The sequence below is a fragment of the Phascolarctos cinereus genome, unplaced genomic scaffold (genome assembly GCF_003287225.1).
Source record: "Phascolarctos cinereus isolate Bilbo 61053 unplaced genomic scaffold, phaCin_HiC Scaffold_4;HRSCAF=312, whole genome shotgun sequence".
In the NCBI taxonomy this organism is placed as follows: domain Eukaryota; kingdom Metazoa; phylum Chordata; class Mammalia; order Diprotodontia; family Phascolarctidae; genus Phascolarctos; species Phascolarctos cinereus.
The window spans coordinates 604417325-604440298 of NW_027555847.1; the positions used below are offsets into that span (position 1 = coordinate 604417325).

Genomic DNA, 22974 nt, shown 5'->3' on the forward strand with positions numbered 1-22974 from the left:
ATAAACTGTTTATCCTTGTTACAGTAAGAAATAATTCATGTATCTGAAGAGATTTTGTTTTCATTGACAAAACTGTATATGCATCTGATTCTAGGAATCATTAGAGATTCTACCTGTAAATACATATCTGAGTGGCAGAGCTATCAATGCTTTGGGATGGAATATGCCATGATGGTTATTGAAAGCCTGGATTCTGATACAGAAATACGAAGACTTTCTCCAGTGGCTGTATTTGCTGATAGTTACGTTGACCTAATTAATGGTAAGTATTCAATCAAAATGGGCTATATTAATATAAGACATTTAACAAATACCTGCTAAATTTTTAACTATTCTATAAACATTCACTGTACTTTCTTAATCCAAATCTTCTCCTTCCATGTTTTCTACTTGCAAGTTTTAAAAAAAATCTATATTCAAGAAAAAGACTTCTTAGATGTCCAGACTCATTATTAAGTACAGCAACTATTTCAAATTGACCACATTAAAACAAACAAACAAAAAACCCAAACAAACATGTAATCATGCTCTTCCTATTTGTATTGGGGAAAGTTGACTAAAGATAAATAGGAGAAAATATTCCTGACTCTTTAAAACTATCATTTGCCTTACATGAATTAAAAGATAAATAACATTCAATAAAGGACATTTAGAGAACCCCGAAGGAGTTATCTACAACCTGGAAATTTTTCATTCTGGGTAAAAAAACTTTAAGGTACATCGCAGAAATTAGAGTATAATCAGTCTTGCAAACTCCCTAAAGATATGGAACTAATGGCTTACATCCACCAAGGTTATTCTCGGCTGGTCCTGGTATAGTTGAACCCTGATAAGGTCCATTTAATACATTTTGAATCAGAAAACATTTATAAAGTGCCAATTATATATAAGAGACTATGCTGGTTAAAGGTGCTATAGTTCATTCACTAGCCACACCACCTCCTCCCCCCACCTCCATGGATTTGGATCCACTTAGATGGTAGCATAGTATACAATATAGAAGTATGTGGGATTCATTCAGACTTGAAATTATCAATAATAATAATTATTATAATAATAATTAGTGAAATAATCATTTATATACCACTTCAAGTTTGTAAAGAGCTTTACATATCTTATCTCATTTAATCTTCATGACAACTCTGTTGGGTCATATTGTTATTTCCATTTTATAGATGAGGAAACTGAGGCTGAGAGAGGTTAAGTGATTTGCCCAAGGTCACAAAGCTAGTCACAAAGGCAGGATTTGAAATCAGGTCTTCCTGACTCTCAAGTCTAGCTCTCTATCCACTACAACACTCATATAAAAATCAGTTTTCATATGTTTTATGGTATGTTTTTTTATATTTTTCTTTAAAACCCATATCTACATACCTAGTAGTTTTTCTCAGTCCCATTCCTCTCACTCCCATCCCAATGCTTACACATCAAGGACACAAAAGAGATGTTACCAAAGTAGGATATGTTCCCATATGTTGATAAATAAAAGGCTCACTTGGGGAAATGCATTACTTTTGCATTCTAAATTTGGATAGATTTATAATTCTGACTGAAGTTCAGCTCTGAATATTGATAATTCTTCATGAAGGCAAGAAATTCAATAAAAGCTTATGAATAAATATATCAAGATCCATTATTCAGTATTTCAGTCAGTGTTTCATACATTTATTATCCCAGACACTTCAAAACTGAAGTAATGGGGAAATATTTTTTTTCTATGAACATTGGACTTTAATATGACATACCTATAACCGAAAAAAAAAAACCTGGACCTGAATGGAAAGGCATCCATTGTGCTCTGAGTGGACTATCCAGGGGTTGAGGAACAGGAGCTTCTCCATTGAATGTTCTTGCCAAATGGACAGAATTTCTTTTAGGCTAATTGAGTGCTGAAGCTTATTCCATTTGCGTCAAGTTTCTGTAGCTGATATTCAGGAAAAGGACAACAGATTTCACAAAGATTTCATTTTTTAGAATGAAGTCAAAAACATGAGATCATTCTTGAGATGTGATCATAAGGCTCCCAAATATCTTTTCTAAATATTTGTAAGGATCTTCTAACAAGGCAGTGGGGTTTAATGCCTGAAGTTAAGCAAAATCTGATTTTGAATTGTTCCTGAAACATTCACAAGCTTTATGTCCATGGTCAAGTCATTGAACCACTCAAAGTCCATTTCCTCATTTGTATTCATTTGTATTAATCAATCATTTAACAAGAGGAAGTGCATAAAAATTTCCCGTTGCACAGAATAACATCAAAAAGTTAACTCCATCATAAGACCAAATTGAGAGTTTAAAATGTTTAAAGTAACAATTATATAAAAGTAAATACATGAATGTCTAAGAAGCTTAGGAATTATGACAAAGGTTATAAAATTAACGTGAAAGTGATTGAGGGCATGCCAATGTTATAAAACATATAATATGAATTTCCATTGAAAAATATTAGTGCTGCCTACTTCACTCTTGTTCATTACAAGTTCAGTAACATACCTGAAAATTTGCTTTAAGCTAGTCACAGAATCCTTTATGTAGGATGCTTCATTTAACTCTGCATTAACAACTTTTACCACACTTAGAACCTATGTAGTTCTCTAAAGCAGTGTTTTGCTGCGCACAAAACTTGCTTGTGTTACAGCATCTCATAAATATAGGAAGGGAAAAATAACAGGTTAGCTCTAAAGCCTGAGTGCATGGGGCTTAGAGCCTTCACAATGTATTAAGTAGCTACTACGTACTTAGCACTGTGCTAGGGACTGAGAGCACAGAGACAAAAATGAAAGATTCCCTGCCCTCAAGAAACTTATATTCTATAGGAGTAAACCACATGTACTCATGTAACTACACATAAAATGCATATAAAATAAATAAAAGGTAATTTTGAGGAGGAGGCCCAAGGAGGTAGCACTTGAAATGGGCTTTGAAGAAAATTAGGGATTCTAAGAAACAGAAGGGAGGACAGAATGCATTCTAGCAATGGGGACAACTTTATTCAAAGGCGTGAAGACCAGAAAAGAATGTTGTGTGTGAGGAACAGCAAAAAGGCCAATTTGGCTGGACTAGAAGTAGACTAAGAGCATATTGACTTAATAAGCCTAGATAAGTAAGTTAGTTCCAGATTGGAAAGGGATTTAAAAGCCAAACAGAGATGCTTCTGTTGAATCCCAAAGGTAATAGGAAGTCACTGGAGTTTACTGAATAAGGGGGTGAGATGGTCAGACCTGTGCTTTGAAAGCTATGTGGAAGATGAATTGGAGAAGGGATGGGCATGTAGAAGAGACCAATCTAGAGGCTTTTGCCATGTTCCTTGCAAGAAGTAATGAGGGCCCAAACTTGAAAGGTTGTAGTGTAAGTGGAAAAGGGGATAGATGTGAGACATAATGTGGAGGTAGAATCAACAAAACTTACAATCATGTGGATAGGTGGGATATGGAAAAATGAGGAGTTGAAGATGACTCTAAGATTTCTATTTTTTTGACTAGACAGACAGATGATAGTGACCTGAAGAGGGGTTCACTTTGGGCTAAGGATAATAAGTTCCATTGTTAAATATCTTACTCTGATAATTTTATATAAATGCTGAGCTTCATTATGGCTATTTTCCTTATAAGGTTAATTACCATACAGGGCTTTTTGCAAGTATTATGTCTAACAAGGGCATAATTGCATAATTTGAGCTAATTATCCTAAATTTTCTTAGAGCGTTTTATAATATATTTTTAAGATTGGGTAAAGGTGACCTTTCATTGTTTTTTAGGTCCACAGGATCATGGCTGGTGTGCTGGATACACATGTCAGAGGAGGTTGTCACTATTTCACAGCATTGTTGCCCTAAACAAATCTTGTGAAATTTATTTTACTGGAACCAGTCCTCAGAATCTTCGACTAATGTTGCTTAATGTTGAGCAAAACAAGGTAAGGTAGAATATTGTTAAGTCTTTCCTAAATATAGCTAAAAATTTTGTCCTAGCTACTTTTTCCCTCTTGAGTTACTTATTTAATCCAGTCATGGGCATCACGTTTAAGAAAGGACATTGATGAGCTAAAGCAAGTCAAGTAAAGGGAATTAGGGTGACAAAGGGCCTTGAAGAGCACTAGTGAAATCACAAGACAATGTCTTGACTTGCACATGAATTGGATTTAAGTGAGACACATTCATCAGCCTTACTTTCATGGAAGTCCAGTGGCAAGACAGAAGTCACAAAAACTGTGATGGCCTGGGATGGAGTATGCTTGAAAGAACTAGACCCCTGACTAGCAGAGGCAGCACTTCTACCCGCTTCTTTCCCCTTCATCTGTCTCCACCCACAAGTAGTTACCCCTACCATTGAAAGCCAGTTTGGGTTTCCACCCCTACCTGTGACCCAACATTTCACTGCTCTATAAAGTCCTAATCCCTAAAAGACCAGCTTAACTAAAGGTAGAATACACACACACACACACACACACACACACACACACACACACACACACGCATCCTAGAATGGAATTGTCCCTAGAGAATAACTTCTCAGGCTGGAGCTATCAATGCCATCTTTAAAAGCCATTAGTATGATCATTGACAAACTGAAAGAGTGTATCAGCAAATCTATGGCCCATAATACCACTTCCACTAGCCCCCCAAGTGCCTCTGAGGCTTGGGGTCCCTACTAGATTATGTGGCTCCCTTATTGGGAAAGGACCTGTGAATAAGTATATGGGTTCAGATGCAGGTTGCAAGGATCATGCTACCAAACTCAAGTAAGTAGACAGTCACTCTTTCTGGCATACTGGGCTCCATCATTTATTTAGTGTGTCAAAAAGATTGCATGGTAGAGTCTGAGACTTTCTCCCAGTCTCACCTGAAATGTGTGACCATATGCCTAAACTGTCCAGAACTCTGATCATCTGTGAAGGCACAACACAGATAGTAAGTATCTGGGGCCAGATTTGGACTCAGGTATTCTGACTCTAGGCCCAGCAGTCTATGTGTGGGGGCAGCTACATGGGGCAATCGAAGTCCTTTTCTCTAAGTCCTCATCAAGTTTCCCTTAGATATAGCTCTCCCTTGAGAGTTAGTACCTCTGTTGACTCCACAGCCAGCATTTCTCTTTCCCCACAGGGGTCTCACTTCCTGAAGCTGTTGCCTTCCCCTGGTCTTTCCACATCTGTCTGAGGGTGCTTCTCCAGAGGGCATTCCTACTGCCTCTGTTTGCCAGTGAGACCTCTGATACTCTTTCTCACATCCTGAATTCACACAGTTACTGACTGGACATATCCAGCTTGGGATACTTGTTTGCCTAAGGTCAGGAAAGAATAAGCACACACATGCACACACACATACACACACACACATACACACACACACACACACACACACAAAAGAACACTTACTAGCTGTGTGACCCTGGGCAAGTCACTTAACCCCAATTTCCTCCCCTCCTCCCTGCGAAAAAAAAAACAGAAGCAATCATGTGCTGGGCCAGCTGGAAAGAAGGACACACCTGACCCTCTGGACAGCTCAGAGTCCTGCCTCCTGGAAGCTACTAAGGAAAGAGACTACCCAACTCCTAAGCAAGCCTTTGCTCAGGGGGCAGTGCAGATATGTGAGGACCATGCATTCAAGTGATGCCACCTAAAGGTGTGGGTGGCTTTTGCCAGGGCACTGGTGAAGTCTAAGGAGCAGCAGAGGGAAGAAAGGATGCAGTGGCCCTGCAGAGAAACCAGCTAGATCCTTGCTGAAAAACTACAACTTTCTGGAGTAAAAGGGGACGTGACTGCAGAAGTTAGGAGTCTGGACTGGCTTTCACCAGCATGTCAGCAAAAAGCCAGCACCCCACCAAGTGACCCAAGCAGTACTCTCTGTATAATGATGGCAGTGGCAGGATTTGGATTAGTGGGATTAGCCTTTCTACTAGTAGTATGATGATGGATTTTAAACTAATTATGCCAATCTGAGAGAAGCAAAGACAAGAGATTTAGAAGAGAACCAGGTACAAAAGAAAAATAGCCTTCATTGTTAACTGCAATTTAAGATACATAAACTGAAAAAGAAGTAGTCAGATAAACTTGGAATATCTCATCAGAACCATTAAGAAGTATTTAAAAATGAGCGTCTTTTGTTTTTTGGTTAAGAAGTTGTTATCTCAATCATTGCCATAATAACTAATGAACTGAGTGTTCCTTTTAGCCAATGGATGCTTTACCTCTTGTATGTACATTTCATTCTGGCTGACTAACTTCTAAGTCATTGGTTCCTTTAAATATTCAGCCAAGAAGATTTATCATCACATAGTACCACCTCTGATTCATTATGGCCAGAAACAGCTCCATAATAAAATTAGGTGGACTATGTCTGTGCATGTTCAAACCCTGCCTTCTCCCCTACTGAATGTGTTACTGGAGGAAATTAATCATATCTATACTCTATACGAGGACCTTCCTATAAATGATGCCAGAAGGTATAAAGAAATCATAGCTAAGTAGAAAGGTGACTTGGAGACTATCTTAAATGAAGCAAATAAGGAATAATAGGCACACTAAATGAAAAAAATCAAGACTATAAAGATGAAAACAACTTGGAATTATCCATGGATGATATAAATAAAACTAAAATTTATTGAGAAATTAATTATTACATTGGATTATAAAACAGCAGAAACAACAGAACAAACAGCAAAACAAACTCAAACATTAACGTAACTATAATAAAGTGACATCTTGATAAGACGTTCTAAGAGTTATTGAACTACCCAAAAATATGAATAAAGATGGAATCTGACCATAATATTTTTTTTAAGAATCATACCCCCAAATTTCATGGATTTATTAAAATTAAGGGATAGATTACAAATTGACAGAATTCACAGGAAACCAACAGAGATAATTCCCAGATTCATTTCACATTAACATTGTTTCAAATTCTAAAACTCCAATTGCAGAGAATTTTGCAAGCAACTAAGAAGAAAAATATCATATATCAAAAATGTGACTAAAAACAGAGGCATCTAGTTGATACTATGAATAGAGCCCTGAACTTGGACTGAGGAAGCCCTTAGTTCAAAACTAACCTCAGATACTTAGTAGTTGTGTGACCCTGGGCAAGTCACTTAACCTCTGTTTGCCTCAGTTTTTCTCATCTATATGATGGAGGTGATACTAGCACCTACCTCCCAGGGTTACAGTGATGATAAAATGAGATGATTTTTATAAAGACCTTAGCACAGTGCCTGGAATATAGTAGGCACTTAATAAATACTTGTTTAAAAAATTTTAAGTAGAATGAGCTGGAATATTATATGCAGACTCATATACTGAAACAGATCTGTGACCTCATTGATGTGAATGTTCCTCCTATTATATGGATCACAATCAATTAATGTATGACTATTCTATGTTACTCTTATCCCCTTTCTCCCATAAGTTTACCACAGAGTCTCCACTCAACATGCTTAGGGAACTTCCTCAGTTTCTTCTGACATATTAAGGATATCAGTGGAGCACATGTGCTTATCTCATCATCCCTCTCTGACCAAAAGACTAAACCATCATTTTTTCTATCATACATTTTCTTGATGTCATTCTTTATTCTGATTCTCCTTCATAGTTTCTTATTTGTCATGTAGCTTAATCATATCCATTGTAAGCCTATCTATAGTCTTCTGTGTGTTACTCATTCTTAAGTCTTCAGAGACTATAATGTTCCATGAATTGAAATCATAAAGCAACACTAATATATTTATATTATTTATTTTTAACAGGCTGTTCTAGTAGCAGTTTTTTTTTCCACTCTTCAGCGTCTGGATGTCTATGTGAACAATTCTCTGGTTTGTCCTAAAAATACAGTATGGAACCATCAACAGAAGGACTGTGAATTTAATATTCACCTACAGACAGGTAATCTCGCTGAAATTACAGTACCAAAAATGCATTAAAAATAAGAGTTAATGGTGTGATTGTGACTGATTTTGTGTAATTCAAAAGCACACCAGTGGGACCTTAGAAGCTAAAGTGGCTAATAGTCAGAGTACATCATTCCACATTCCAGGATCATCCTAATGGAAAGAGCCAGTTGGCTATGAATGTGACTGTCCCTCTACTCCAACCCTCCATACCCCCAAGATCTGCCAATGTGAGTACAGATCAGAGTTGAATAAGTCAGCCTAAAGAGAGGGAAGGAGGCTATAGTCACACTGCTCACATAGGTAAGACCACACCATGTACTACATGTACCCTCTTTTAAAAGTTGGCATGTTATTTGCCCTTCACACACCCTCTGGCATCAATCCCACTTTCCACAATCTTTCAAAAATTTCTGAAAATGGCTCAACAGGAATATCTTTCTGTATCCTGTTAGTGGTTCATCTCAGTCTTTCCATTGAAATATTCCTCCAACAATGAATTTGTGGTAAAGAGGAAGAGGGAAATGAACTGAGATGGAATATTTCAATGGAAAGATCATAGAATTTGGAGTAAAAAAACCTGCGTTTGAATCCTGGCCCTGCTGCTTCACTACCATTGTAATCCTGGGCAAGTCACTGGACCTCAGTTTCCTCATGCAAAATAAAAGGATTGTAAGGGTTAATTCTGAGGTACCTTCTAGTTCTAAACCTATGATTTTATTATCTTTTGTTCCCAGATTCCCTTTTTTTCTTGTTCAGCAATGACTTCTTTCTTGTTGCTCAGAATCAGGTACAGGGCTGGAGTTTCCTTTGTTAACTAAAATATTTCTTGTCTGTTTTTAAGCACTTGACACATGGCCTGCACTTAATAAATGCTTGTTAATCAATTAATCATTTGGTTGCTTCCTTCATCCTTTAAAGAATGAAATTATCAGTTCCAATGAATGATAAATAATCATTAACTGCAAAGGCCAATATATGTGCTCCACACTTATTCTGAGGGGGAAAAGATTTGCAATAAATCCACCCACAAATAATGCATAGTGGAGAGTGATCACAGAATCTAAGAATTTCGCATTCGGAAGAAGATTCAGAAATCTTCTGGTCTAACTCCTACCAGACCAGTAGTCTCTCCTACAGCATGCCCACTTGATGGTGATATAGTCTGCTTGACAATCTCTAGTTGGAAACACATGCATACCTTCCAAGCCCATTCTACTTTTGCATAGACCTAACTGCTATTGTTTGTTCATTTTTTTTTCTTTCACTAATCCAAAATTTGCCTTGGCAGCTTCCAAATAGTGTTCCTAGTTCTGCTTTCTGGAGCCAAACCATGTCTTTGCCATTAATCACCTTGTAAAAATGATTTTTTTTTAACCCAAGAAGGGACCATCTAATCCAATTCTCTCATTTTGCAAATCAGGAAGCAAAGCCCAGAAATGTTAGTTGATTTACCAAGGGATCACAGTCATGTAGCTACTAACTTTCAGAGTCAATATTTGTACTAAAGTCCTCTGAGTCTACATCTTACACTCACTACTGGACCATGATGGTTATTTGATTTTAAAGGGTGCAACCAAGTGCCTGATTTTTCTAAATTTCAAATTTCCTTTTTGGCAGGAATGCTTTAATCCTGAGAGTTTCACATTATATTAATCTTACACAAGTTTATCTTTTTAAAAATATATTTGTTATGTTGCAATGAACCAGTCACAAATTCTTAAACATTATTAAAAGAGTAATAAATTTCATGTGAATTCTGTGTCACCTTTGAAGAAATCAGTCCTAGGGGGAAAAAAAAGTGTTTATTTGGAATTCGCCAAGGCTTCTGTAAGCTGAACAGTAAATCAGTGTTATTGCAGTAATGTACCTTCGAGACTTTTAGTACACACTTTGTTTTATTATATGCTTTTGTTTTTTAGTGAAAATAGCATGCTTTGCAGCATAGTTTGATACTTGATAAGAGGTATAACAAAAACCACATGGCAGTGAAAGTCAAGTTGATTTTTGTGGCACAGATTGTTTAATTTTTGACTTTCCATCTCCAGTGCCTAGCCAATGCCTGGCACATAGTGGGGGCTTAATAAATGTTTGGTGAATTGAGCTGAATTTTTAATCAGGTCTTTGAAATATTAAACATCTAAATAGAACTACATGGGCAAATGCTTTTTTATATACTTCATTCACCATTCTAGGTACTGAGGGTAAAAAGATATAAGTATATTGAGGTACATCATGTATATAGCAAATAGGGTGGATTTATAATAGATTTAATACCTATTTATAGAGTAACATAATAAGTTTAATGCTAGTATATTGTTGTTGTTGATGTTAATAATAAGTTGCTAAATAATGTATTTTCATTTTCCATATCAGCATCCATAAATGCTCTTGTCTTTAATAAAAGGGACAAAGTGATAAAATCTAAGAAGAAAAATTTCTGAATTCTCCAAATTCAGAGTACTAAATGCTACATGATAAATGGAATAGACGAGATAAAATATCTTGAATTTCACTATTCTGGCTGTTTTCCTAAACAGGGGGATACCTTCCTAGCCTGAATTCTGCTGTCTCAGGTGAAAACTATTTTGACAGAACCTACCAGATGCTTTACCTTTTAGTTAAAGGATCTACTCCTGTTGAAGTCCACACCACTGCGATCTTATTTGTTTCCTTTAAATTACCAGCAATGACAGAAGATCATTTTTATAGTTCTCATAATCTGGTTAGAAACCTTGCCTCATTCCTGAAGATCCCAGTCAACAAAATTCGCATCACCAAAATAATTAGAGAAAATGGCCGACGGAAGAAGAGAATGGCAGTGATCAACATTGAACTAGAAATTGGAGAACCACCCTCCCAGATTCTAAGCAATCGTACTGCAGGCATGTATAATAGAAGGATGTGCTATGTATATATATATATATTTTTTTTTTACATGAGACATAAGAATTATGTGTATATTATATAGTAAATGGATATGAATTCATAGCTTAGTATAAAACATGTAGATACTAAGGACACAGCTTGAATCCCTAGAGAACAGGGAACCTGAATGCATAAAGTATGATTCAGTGTGTTTTGGAAGAAAGTGCACCGATTTTATTATCTGAAAAGCTGAGGTCACATCTTTGCTTTGTCACGTTGAACAATTCAACTAACTTTGTTTGGCTTAGGTTCTTCATCTGTCAAATGAAAGGGTTGGATTAGATAACTGCTAAAGTGCATCACTGCCTTAGTGGATCCTGTGATCCAAATTTGATTAGATACTCTACCCAATGCACCATATGGCCATATTTGCTCCTGCAATTATTAGGCACTGCAGAGGAGCCTTGTTTTCTGCTTTGGTATTATAGCAACAAAGCCAACTCCATGAGGTCAGGACATGAGTATTATGATAATTCCTAGATGTTGTAAGAGGGCTTTGAGGATACTAAACTTTTCCCTCTGCCTCATTTTGGTCATCTGTATGTGATATATACAAAACAAAGTGAGCCTTCCTTTGAAGGAAGGTTTAAATACAGTGATGACCCCAGAAGCCATTTGTGGCTTCCCATCAGAAATAGCAACTGCAAATACATGTGATAGAGATGACTTATGGAATAAGAAGCTCCCTTTTCTCCCTTTTCACTTTTCTTCTTCCACTTAACACTTTTATACCTTCATGTGCTAGAGAGCCTATAGATGTATGCTGATTATCATCATAAACAATAGGGATTTTTAGAACTTAATCAAACATGAACTGACAGAATCCCTGGCATCTGGAAAATTACAATGTAAAGTAAACAGCCTTGACATGGATAGTACCAAAGAAATATATCAATTAAATTATACTCAGAAAAGTCATTTTGTCAAAATTTCCAGATTATTCATTATTTTATTTCTAAAACTATGCTTTATTATCAGTTGAATCATCCATAAGTTGATTATTTGTTTCACCGTGTGAATTTTTAGATTTGTTCTCAACCTTGAAAGATGGGTAGGGTTTTACAGGTAGAAAATAGGGAAGGTATTCCAAGTGGAGGGGGAAAAATGAACAAGGGAAAGCACAAGACATTCAGGGGCCAATACACAGACCAGTTTGACTAGAGCAGAGGTATAGGGGACTAAGAAATGCAACATAGGAGGTAGGTAGCCATCTGGATCAGGAAGGCTTTACATGCTACTAGCCTATTGATTTGGAACCTATTTTAAGTTGGTAATAGGGAGCTACTGAAAGTTTTCAAGCAGAAAAGGAATATGATTCAAAGAATGTTGTAGCCAGCTTTCCTTGGCCATAATGAGTTGGGTGAAGTGTGCTAATGAAAATGACATAACCTAAGAGGCTATTTCAACCCTCAAAACATGAAGTATTTAAGTCCTTTCTACAGTGATTGGTGATGGGGAATATGGCAGTACGGACCCGCAGAGCAAGGAAGGGACATGGCCATAAGCTAATGCTCTCTTGTATGAAGAAATTGCATAAGATTAACCATGAACTAGTACTGACCTTCATGGTATATCCTCCCTGACTACATGATGATTTCCAGACCTTAAACTTTTTTTTTTTCTGCCTCCCACAAGGCTCTTGGATTTGTTATATTCACCATGTGTTTATTAGCCTTTTCTAAGCTTCTGGATTTACTTACTAATCCATTTCATAGATGCAAGACACTCTAACATAGAAAATACTGACAAAACCCCTGAATGACTGTTCGCCTATTTACTGTATGCATTATAGATAGTGTGCTTTGAAGTTTGCAGACTGGTCTAGGAAAGCATAAAATTGTGAGTCAAGAATTTTAGACCATAGGCAATCTTAATGACATCTTTATTGTTTTCTTTGTTTCTATTTGCTGCTACCAGCTCTGGGAATACCTAGATAAGAAAAGTTGAATAGGAGCAACTAGGTGGTGCAGTGGATAGAGCTCTGGACTTGAAGTCAGGAGGACCTGAGTTCAAATCTGGCCTGAGACACTTGACACTTACTAGCTGTGTGGCCCTGGGCAAGTCACTTAACCCTGATTGCCTTGCCAAAAAAAAAAAAAAAGTTGAATAGACCCCAATCCAAAGTGGTGAGAGAAGGCCTCATCTCTATGGGTGAATAATAAACTTGCAAAATCAATCATGGTAGAAACCAACTTCTGACTTTTCTTTTCCTTTTCTCCCTATTTTTCCCCCTTAGTGAGGTGTAATGCTAAGAGATCCTGAAGCATAGATTTGGGAGTAGAGGCAAAAGTGACAGCCTCTCTATTAACAAACATTGCTCTGGGATCTCTGGGAAGTAAGGAAACTGTTGAAAAGTCACTGGTTCAGCTGGGACATAAGGGGGAAATCTGAGAAGCCGTTTTGTTGCTTTCATATATTGGATACCTCATGGACATTTTTTTACCAGAAGTTATGGGAATTCAAAACTCTACATGCCAGATGAAAACATACTTCTCACACAAGGAAGCACTGAGAGAACCAGCAACTATGTTCTTAGTTTTACCATCCATGGCCATCTTTTTATTCCAAATATGCTTCAATAAGTTTGTTACTGAGCTCTGTGCCTGAGGTTGTCTTTAACTTCCCTGATGTGGCTGCTGACTAATCACAAAATCACTCATAGAAGAAACATTTATTGCTAAATGGTAGGAACCCTCAAACTAAGTCAACGTGCTATCCTGTTTACTCTCTCAGACTATAACCTGGACCATGTCCTTTTTCCCTGAAAAGATTCTTTTACGTGGGCTCTTTTCTACAGGTAGCACAATGGACAAGGCACTAGGCCATGAGGTCTGAAAGACCTGAGTTCAGAGTTAGGTTCAGACATTTACTAGCTGCACGACCTGGGCAAGTCATGGAACTTCTCTGCCTAAGTTTCCTCTCCTGTAAAATGGGAATAATAATAGTACCTACCTCCCAGGGTTGTTGTGAGGATCAAATGAGGTATTTGAAAAGAAGCAAGGTATAGATGCTAAATAAATACTTATTCCTTCTCCCCTCCTCTTCCTTTTAAGTGCCCCACATCTTGGCCTAGGGAATAAGATTTTGACACTGGCATTCAAAATGGAAAGGAAGGCATAGATAGATGATTTGTTGTGTAGAAAGAATAAATATGATCTGGTGACTGATTTGGGTGTGGAAATCCATAGACAGGGAAAAGTCCCTGATGATGCCAATGATTTGGACTTCAATGACTTAAACAGAAACAGAAAAGTGAGGAGAAAACTGCTTTGGATAGTAGTTGGGATGAATTTGGTTTTAGGTCTAGTCTGCTTAAAATAATGACAGAGCATTCAGGTGAAAATACCATAGCTAAGAAGAGAAGTCAGGGTGGGAGATATAGTTTGGGGAGTCATTAATATAGAGGTGATAGTTCAACCTATGGAGAAAATGAAACAGATCTTCAAGAGAGATGGTGTAGAAAGGTATTTAAAACATAATAGAATGGTAAATAATCATTTGACTAGGATAAGCAATGAAATATGCAAGACTGCTCATTTTGTCAAGTTAAATACATTCTTATCTCCTGAGAGCTAATAAAGCTACTAACATTTTGCTGTTATGTTATCTTCTCCCTTTAGAATATAAGCTCCTTGAGGGCAGAGACTGTCTATCTTTTTAATTGTATTTATACTCCTGGCACTTAGCACACAGTGCCTGGCATATAGAAAATAATAAATCCTTGTTTCCTTCCTTCCTTCCTTTTTTCCTTCCTTTTATCCTTTCTTCTTTCCTTTCCTTCCTTTTTTCCTTCTTTTCTTCCTTCCTTCCTTTTTTGTTCCTGTCTTCATTTATTTTCCTTTCTTCCACCTTTACTTTTCTTCCTTCCTTCCTTTTTTCCTTCCTTTTATCCTTTCATCTTTCCTTTCCTTCCCTTTTTCCTTCTTTTCTTCCTTCCTTCCTTTCTTGTTCCTTTCTTCATTTCTTATTTTCCTTTCTTCCACCTTTACTTTTCTTCCTTCCTCCCTTTTTTACATCCTTCTTCCTTCCTTCCTACTAATAGGCTAATAAAACTCCAGTGGGCAAATAAAGTTTTATTGCTCTCTTTCAAGGTTATTTTGAGTGGTATCAGTGGTGGGTTTTTTTTTTATTTTATTAACAAATTTCACAGTTAAGAAACAAATCTTAAACAAATCACTCAACTCAAATGCCACCTTCATGAATTCTCTTTTGATCTCATCCCCTCTCTTTGCCCCCTCCATTTGGAAATAACTTTGCTATCCTTAGACTCATTTAGCAATTTATATCTGTCATATATTTATCATGGTCAGTTTGTACTGAAATTATTCATGTATTCCATTGAAGTCCTATGCTAATGCTTCCTTTTGGTGAGGAAATATAAAAAACTCACCCACACTAATCATTCTGTCCTCTTAAATCCAAAATTTGCAATATTCTGTTATAAAAATATTATTTCCAATAGGTCAGATGCAATTATCTGTACTCCAAGAAATTGCCAATTGTCTTGGACAAGCCATAATCTTGGGAAAAATCAATGGTGTCCTTGGATTTAATGTCTCTTCAATGTCTATTTCCAATCCTCTCCCCACTCCAAATGACTCTGGTTGGATTCAGGTAAGTGGCACTGTTTTAACTGTCAGTAGTAGTCTTTTTATTGTTTTGGATTTAGTCATTTTTTATTATCACCGGTACTTTGTAAAGTCACTGACAACATTACTAACAGAATCAAGTGAGGTTATTTGAATAAAAATCATATCTTTTCACAAAAAAAATATTTCTGAAGAGAAATTAAATTTTTAAATAACAAAAGTATCATGAATTATTTTCATACTTTTTCATATTTGTAAGAAATATAGTAGAAATGATGGCACCACATTAAGCACAGATTCTTATTAACAATCTATGAATATTAGAACTGCTTGGGTAAGATGAGTTTACTGCTACATGCTATGAACACACTTAAAATGCAATTATTATTCATACCTATTTTCAGGTGACTGAACAGCCTGTGGAAAGGTCTGCATTTCCAATCAATCACTTGGCCTTTGTGTCTTCCCTTTCTGTGATTACTCAGCCAGTAGCAGGGCTACCAGGACATCTATTTTCCCAGCAGCCTTCAATTAAGGCAATGGATTCTGACGTAAGTGATATTCCAAAGCTGTGTTACAGCAATAGGTCATAAGTCAGACATAGATCTTGTTGGGTTTTTTCCCTGTCTTTAGGGTAACTGTGTATCCGTTGGAATTACTTCATTGACCCTGAAGGCAATTCTCAAAGATGCCAGCAATAATCAAGTCAGTGGCCTTACTGGAAATACAACAGTTCCATTTAGCAGTTGTTGGGCCAACTACACAGACTTGACTCTTATTAAAACTGGTAAGTAATGTTTTGTATCTATAAAGACAGATTAACAAATGACATGTACACTTATATTTTGATGAATTATACATCAAACAACAGTTTGAACCATAACCTCTAAAAACCTGAACTTGTAACTGTGGTCTCAAATTAGTTTCTCTGGTCCCAAGTGATGCTGATACTTATAGCTAACAATCTTCAAAACAAATGTGAAGTAACAAAACAAGTTTAAACGTTTCATTTTGCTAACAAAATGATATTAACACAAATAACTTCACATTTATGGAGTAATTTCCTTTTTTAAATGGTCAAGGCTTTCTACAGCAATTTGGCCTATTCTTAAGGAAGCTATGTGTCTACACACTGAAGCATGCTATTTTTCTCTTTCTTTTTTTTTTCCTGTTGAGGTTTAGAGTTGGGAGAGCTGGTTCAGGTGTGAAAGAATTCACTTAGACCTTCTCTGTAACTGTTGGGAGCTTTATTGACACAAAAGCAGAGGGCTAGCCCTGGAAAGAGGACGAGCAATTTACAGAGGTAGATAGGGTTTTGTTTTATCTTATAAGATAAGGGGAGGCGATTGTCATGACACAGAATGAGGAAGATGGATGACAGAATAGGGGACCCAGCATAAGGAAGACAGGAAATTTTATGACTCAGGATGAGGGAAACAAGGAAGTTTTATGGTCCAGGACAGGGGGAAATTTTATGGTATCTCAAGATAAGGGAAAGAGACTCTAGGATGCCCTCAAGTTCAGGAGGAGCCTCATAAGGTGCTGGAAAAACAACCCTTAATTAAAATTGGTTTCTTTGAAAAGCTTTTAGGTTTTAGGGCATTGTTTGCTTTTACATCATTCCTTTCCTTCCTTCTTTCTTTCTCTCTTTTTATTTTGGTTCTAGTTTTCTTCCATAAATCAACTAATAGATATGTTGTACATGTTTACACATATATAAGCTATGTTGGATAGTTTAACATCTTAGGGAGGTAGGAAGGAAGGGAGAAAGGGATAGATTTGGAACTCAAAATTTTAAAAAAATGTTAAAAATTGTTTTTACATGTAAGTGGAGAAAAAATAAAATAGTATCTTTTTTAAAAGCTATTCATCAATTTTTTTTCATGGTTCTTTTTGGCCACATGGTACTCACAACATTCCTTACCATGTTCAAATTACAAGTAGTAAGGAAGGTTGCCTCTTACAGACTGACAGAGAACCAAGGATTACATTGTATTATGAATAGTAATAAATGAATTCTTCTTCTACAAAATTTCCTGAATAATTTACATTACTTCCTCCAAAGGTTCTATTCCAAATTCTCAATGCGATAAGAAGGGAACTCATGCTCTAACAATATGAAAAGATTTTGACTATTAAACTTCTGATAAACTAGGTTATATATCTGCTATCTAATACCCAGACTAACTAAATATAGATTCATCAGCAGAAGACTGACTGATGATCAGATGTTTTGATATTCTCCTCTCTTAGTTTTTATGGCACTGCTGTCTTCTGGTTCTCCTTCTACCTGTCTGATCACTTCTTCAGTGTTTCCTTTAATGGATCTTCATCTCAGTCATGTCCCTTTACTATTATGGTCTGCTCTCCTGTTTTTACCCAGGAAGGGCTCCTGTTCCACTGTGACCACAAGTGCTAGTGCTCTTCTCAGCCCCACAACAATGACCAGGGCCCCTGCTCCAATATGACCAAACACAAGCACTCTTCTCTGCCCTGAACCTGTGACCCAGAACTGCATATGGGCAATAGAGTTGCCAAACAGCTCCCAGTTCTGCACCCAGAACCAGCAAAGGGTTCCCTGTGTTCTCTTTCTGACCAGTTGTCCAACCCCCCTTACCATTTCTGGGCTGAGAGCCCCAGAAGTTGCTGCTGTCCCTGTTGAAGCTGCCCCAAGGTTCACTGCTAGAGCTGCAGCTGATATGGTTTAGGGGTTCAGGGCTCCTGGGACCCCAAAATAACATGTGGTTCCTGCCCTAAAGAATTTGACCCTAGCCTTCTTTCAGCCAAAGACAAGGTTTATTAGAACATCCATCATATAAGGCAGAGTCTGAACATGGGTAAGCAGTAGCTAGATTATAAGAATCTATGCCATGGCTAGATTTTAAGAATCTAAGCAACTTAATGGAGACAAGATGGACCTTATGTACAGAAAGACTGTGGGAGGGATCTAGGAGTGGCCAAGTAGTTTGGGGTGACTGGAGGAGGGGTCTAAGGAGGATCTGGATGGGAGTGGCCAGTAAGCTGGGGTGAACAGAACTCCTGGGACCTGGACAATGGAGCCTAGCTAGGATTAAGTGTGGGAAATGGTAGGGAGGGCTAGGCTAGGTTAAAAATAATAGAATTGGGAGATTGGGTGTAGCCACAATGAAAGGCTAGTTGATGGGATTATAGCCTCAGGTGACTGCCAGAGACTTGGCCATGTAGGAAAAGTCCAGGGTTTTTCCTTTTTGGGATTTAGCTCCCATCCTCATCACAGCTATGTGAACTCCTGGCAGACCCCCACCCTGGTGTCATAGATTTTCCTGATGACCTCCTAAATTGTCTTAGGCTAGAAAAATGTCTCATTCTGAACTTTTGTTGGCTCTGACACTCCAGAATTAGATTTGAGGTGTTGTTTTGGAGTTGTTTGGAGGGCAACATTGAAAGAAAGAGGAGAAATGGGACAAATCTATGAAATTTTTATAGTGGAACATTTTCCACTGTAATGTTGGCTGAACTTTCATATTTGAATGCTACTGATGAGGATGGGATCTGGATTCCAAAAGAATAAAAACCCTGTACCTTCCCACAAGGCCAAATCTCTGACATTTGCCTGAGGCTATAATCTCATCAACTGGCCTTTCATCGTGGCTACACCCAATCTCCCAATTCTTTGTTACCCCTAACCTAGCCTCACCCTCCATTGTGTCATCTCCCTATGGAGATTTCCCACCCTTTCCCCACCCTAGCTAGGCTCCATTCTCCCTTGGTCAAGTGTCCAGGTCCCAGTGTTCTGTTTACTCCAGTTTACTGACCACTCCCATCCAGATCCTCCTTAGACCCCTCCTCCAATCATCTCAAATTACTTGGCCACTCCTAGATACCACAGTCTTTCTATATATAAGGTCCATTTTGTCTCTATTAAGGGGCTCAGATTCTTATAATCTAGCCAGTAACTCACAATTGTTCAGACTCCTTAAGAGTCTGCCCAATGTGACTGATGTTCTAATAAACCTTGTCTTTGGCTGAAAGAAGGCTTGGGTTAAAATCTTTTGGACAGGACCTATGTGTTCTGATTTTGGGGTCCCAATGATGGGGTGTGGGCCCAAGCTGAGATCTTCGCCCCTTGACCCAAAGGGAATCTGGCTCCCATTTGTCTACAGGCCCCAGCTCCTCATCTCCCTTTGAAAGCCTTAGTCCCACCTTTTGATCTTATGCAAATGCCTTTCAAACTTCTTCCTTCCAGTTCCCTTCATTATCTATTCCCACTGTCTATTGAGTCTCTCAGAACTTCCAACTGGAATTCTCACCTAGGCCCTTTTCCCAGCCCCCTCCTCTGGCCACCCAAAGTTACTTTAGTGTATATAAGATCCACCCTGGCCCCCTTTCAAACACTGAGACTTTCTCATGCCCTGACAGGGTGTTATTAATATTCAGATTCCTTAAGAGTCTGGCCTATGTGGTTTATCTCTAATAAATTTTTTCTCTGGCTGAAAGAAGATTTGGGTTGAATTCATTCAGATGGGCCCATGTTGCGATCTTGGGGTTCCAGCACCCCTAAACCTCTAGACCTCATCCAGCACCCCTAAACATCAACACTACCACCTCAGTTTCCAACATACTATATGAGGAGGTGGCCATAGCACTTTAAAAAGTGACATTTGAGTGACTGCTTAGAACTGAGAGTACATGCAGATGAAGTCTTCACCAGAGGCCACAGATTTAAAGGAATTTATAGATCAATTTTCAATATATTTCAAAAAATAGAATGAAAATGATCACAGATTATATTTTTAGGGGGTAAAGTAACTAAGAAGACACCTGTGACTACAAAATCCCCTGCCTCCTTTCTCTTCTCTATAGAATGTTTATGAGAATAGTTTAATCAGGCATCAGGCATATCCTTTATGAAAGCATAAAGAGGAAAGAGGCAAGAACTTGCAGTCAATTTTCTTTGGTAGACTATACTATTGGAAACTAACAACTGAATCAAAGGCATTGACTATACCGGATCTGGCAATACCAACTGCATAAAAGAATTTCAAAAAAACATTTGACTCAAAAAAAAAAAGATAGGCTTTCCTCAAACAAAATATTTCCCATAAATCATTCAAAATTATGTAAAACTGATGAATACAACACTGGAGATAACTATGTTCAGTACTACCACAAAATAAGGTATGAAATAGAGTCATATAATCCTCTAATATCTTTGCCTTTGTCATAGAAGATGTCCTTCAGGAAGTTGAGTTGAAGGAAATTCCTTAATGATGGCTATATTTTCCAAATGGTCTATTCTAAAACAGCATTGTACTAATTTCATCAAACCCATGAATGCTATAAACCCTCCTTAGTGAAATCCACAGGAAATCAAAAGAGAATGGTTTATCCATCAATTCTAGTCCTTTAAGGTTTACAAAGTGCTTCCCATTCATTATTTTATTTTATCCTCACAACAGTGAGTGATAGTAAGTCATGTCCATTTTATAAAGGAGGAAACAGACTCAGTGAGATTAAATGATTTGGCTCAAGTTTTACAGCTATGTATCACAGGCATGTAGATCTTGGTAACTCTAAGACCAACATTCTTCACACTGTGCTATAGGGCCTTTCATGTAAAGGCATAGATGTATCCATGCATAGGCAAAAAAAGGAAAGTAAAAATATATGTATGGAGGTGAATTATACAGTTTATATATTTAGCACAAATATGAATATATACAGCTCACAAAAATTTACAATTATCTTTTACCATTCTCTTTCCTCCTTTTTTCCTGAAAAGATTCTACTATTAAAACGGGTAAAGGGAAGAAGAAGTTATTATTAATCCCCCATCAATGAATCTATAAGGGATATTTATCTCAAAAGCTAACATGGTATAGTGGAGGCAGCATTGGACTTGAGGGTCAGAAAGCTTGAGTTTGAATCTTAATACTACCACTTTAGTAGCTGTATGACCCTGGGCAAGTGACCTCTCTAGATTTGCTTCCTCCTCTCTAAAATAAAGGGACTAGATTATTAGTGATATCCCTTCCAGTTCAATAGTCAATAAACATTTATTAAGTGAATTCTCCATGCTGGGCACTATGCTAAGCATTGGGGATACAAAAAAAGTCAAAACCAGTCCGTGCTCTGGAGGAGCTAGCAATTTAATGGGGGAGACAACAAGCAAACAAAAATGCACAAATAAATTATATACAGGATAAATAGGAAATAAATAAGAGGAAAAGAGCACTAGAATTAAGAGGGATTAGGAAAAGCTTCCTATAGAAGGTGAGATTTGTCAACCTGAAAGTTTGGTTAAAGAAGGCAAACAAGTTAGGTGATACATGATTATATAGTTTATTCCCTTTTAGCTAGCAAATCACATTAACATGGGAGCCAGATGTGATTCTGACTCCGAGATTGAGCAAAATGAGAGAACTTTTATACAGTTTAGAGTGATCAGACTCAGGATGTCTGTGTTACAAAAAAAATACAGCCTCCATATGTTTGTTTAACATAAGAATGCCAAAGTGTCAATAGAAACTCAAGATAAGAGAAGTCCCATTATTCAAGAGAGTATCTGGTCGCAGACATCGTGGTCCCAGTGATAAGGAACAGCAGGAATGATGGTCAGTCCCATCTGGTCCTGGAATTTGCTGACACAGGAAGGGGTGTTTTTAGTTCACTCAGAGAGAAAAAGATTAATTTAGGTTTGGGGCCCTTACTGGGGCTTAATTGATCTTAAATGATTATCAGATTTTACTTGGAACGTTAAGGAAACCAGGGAAACTAACAGGCAGGGACAACGTAGGAGAGCATTCCAGGCATGGAGCACATTCTATGATACTGTGAACTTCCCAGGAGGATGCTGATTATTAAAACTAGTAGTTCCCTGGCTAATTAGAACTTCAAATGTTACGGACATTTAAGTTTAATAGGAACATACTTAAAACTATTATATCTGTGAATATTTCACCATTTTACCATATCAGTAATTAGTCTGGATATGTTAGAGAAAAGTTGGTGGAGTTAGCTTTTTTTTTTTAAGTACATGAAAGAAAAAAGAAGTTCCAACTAAAAATCATGAAGGAATACTTCACCTGAACCTTATCTTAATCTGGTCTTCCAAACATAAAAAACATAAACAACTTCAAGTGAATTTTTGCTGTGAATTGCAACAGTGCCTGGAAAGTCATGAGAACACAACCCCTTCAAGCTAACTGCTGTAAAAATACATTGTCATTATTTGCCAAAAACTCAATGAGGTCAAGCTCTAACCTTGTTTTCCCCTAAAATAGCTAGAACAGTAAATAAGAACTCAATAGAAAATGCAAATTGTTAGGCACAAGCTTTGTTTGTTCTGTAGTACCTGGCAAATAATAGGTGCTTAATAAACATTTATTGATTCATTATCTGATTATGCAAAAACAAAAATCCAACCTTGAGATACATTTGACAGGAAGCCTTCTCCATTCCCTCTTAATTCCAATGTCTTCCCTCTGTTAATTATTTCCTATTATTCCTGTATATAGCTTGTTTGATATATTTGTTTGCATGTTGTAGATTGTAAACTCCTTAAGGGCAATGGCCTCTTTTGTAGTCCCAGTTTAGCA

The 22974-nt window shown here is 37.3% G+C and overlaps 1 protein-coding gene across 1 annotated transcript in view; it reads left to right on the forward strand.

Moving 5' to 3' along the window:
- Nucleotides 1–22974, forward strand: part of PKHD1L1 (PKHD1 like 1) — a 202046-nt gene that overhangs the window by 169481 nt on the left and 9591 nt on the right. Inside the window, 7 exon segments of the mRNA XM_078153706.1 lie at nucleotides 95–262; nucleotides 3758–3915; nucleotides 7740–7875; nucleotides 10421–10765; nucleotides 15271–15422; nucleotides 15802–15948; nucleotides 16031–16184. Coding sequence (XP_078009832.1) covers nucleotides 95–262; nucleotides 3758–3915; nucleotides 7740–7875; nucleotides 10421–10765; nucleotides 15271–15422; nucleotides 15802–15948; nucleotides 16031–16184 — 1260 coding nt within the window.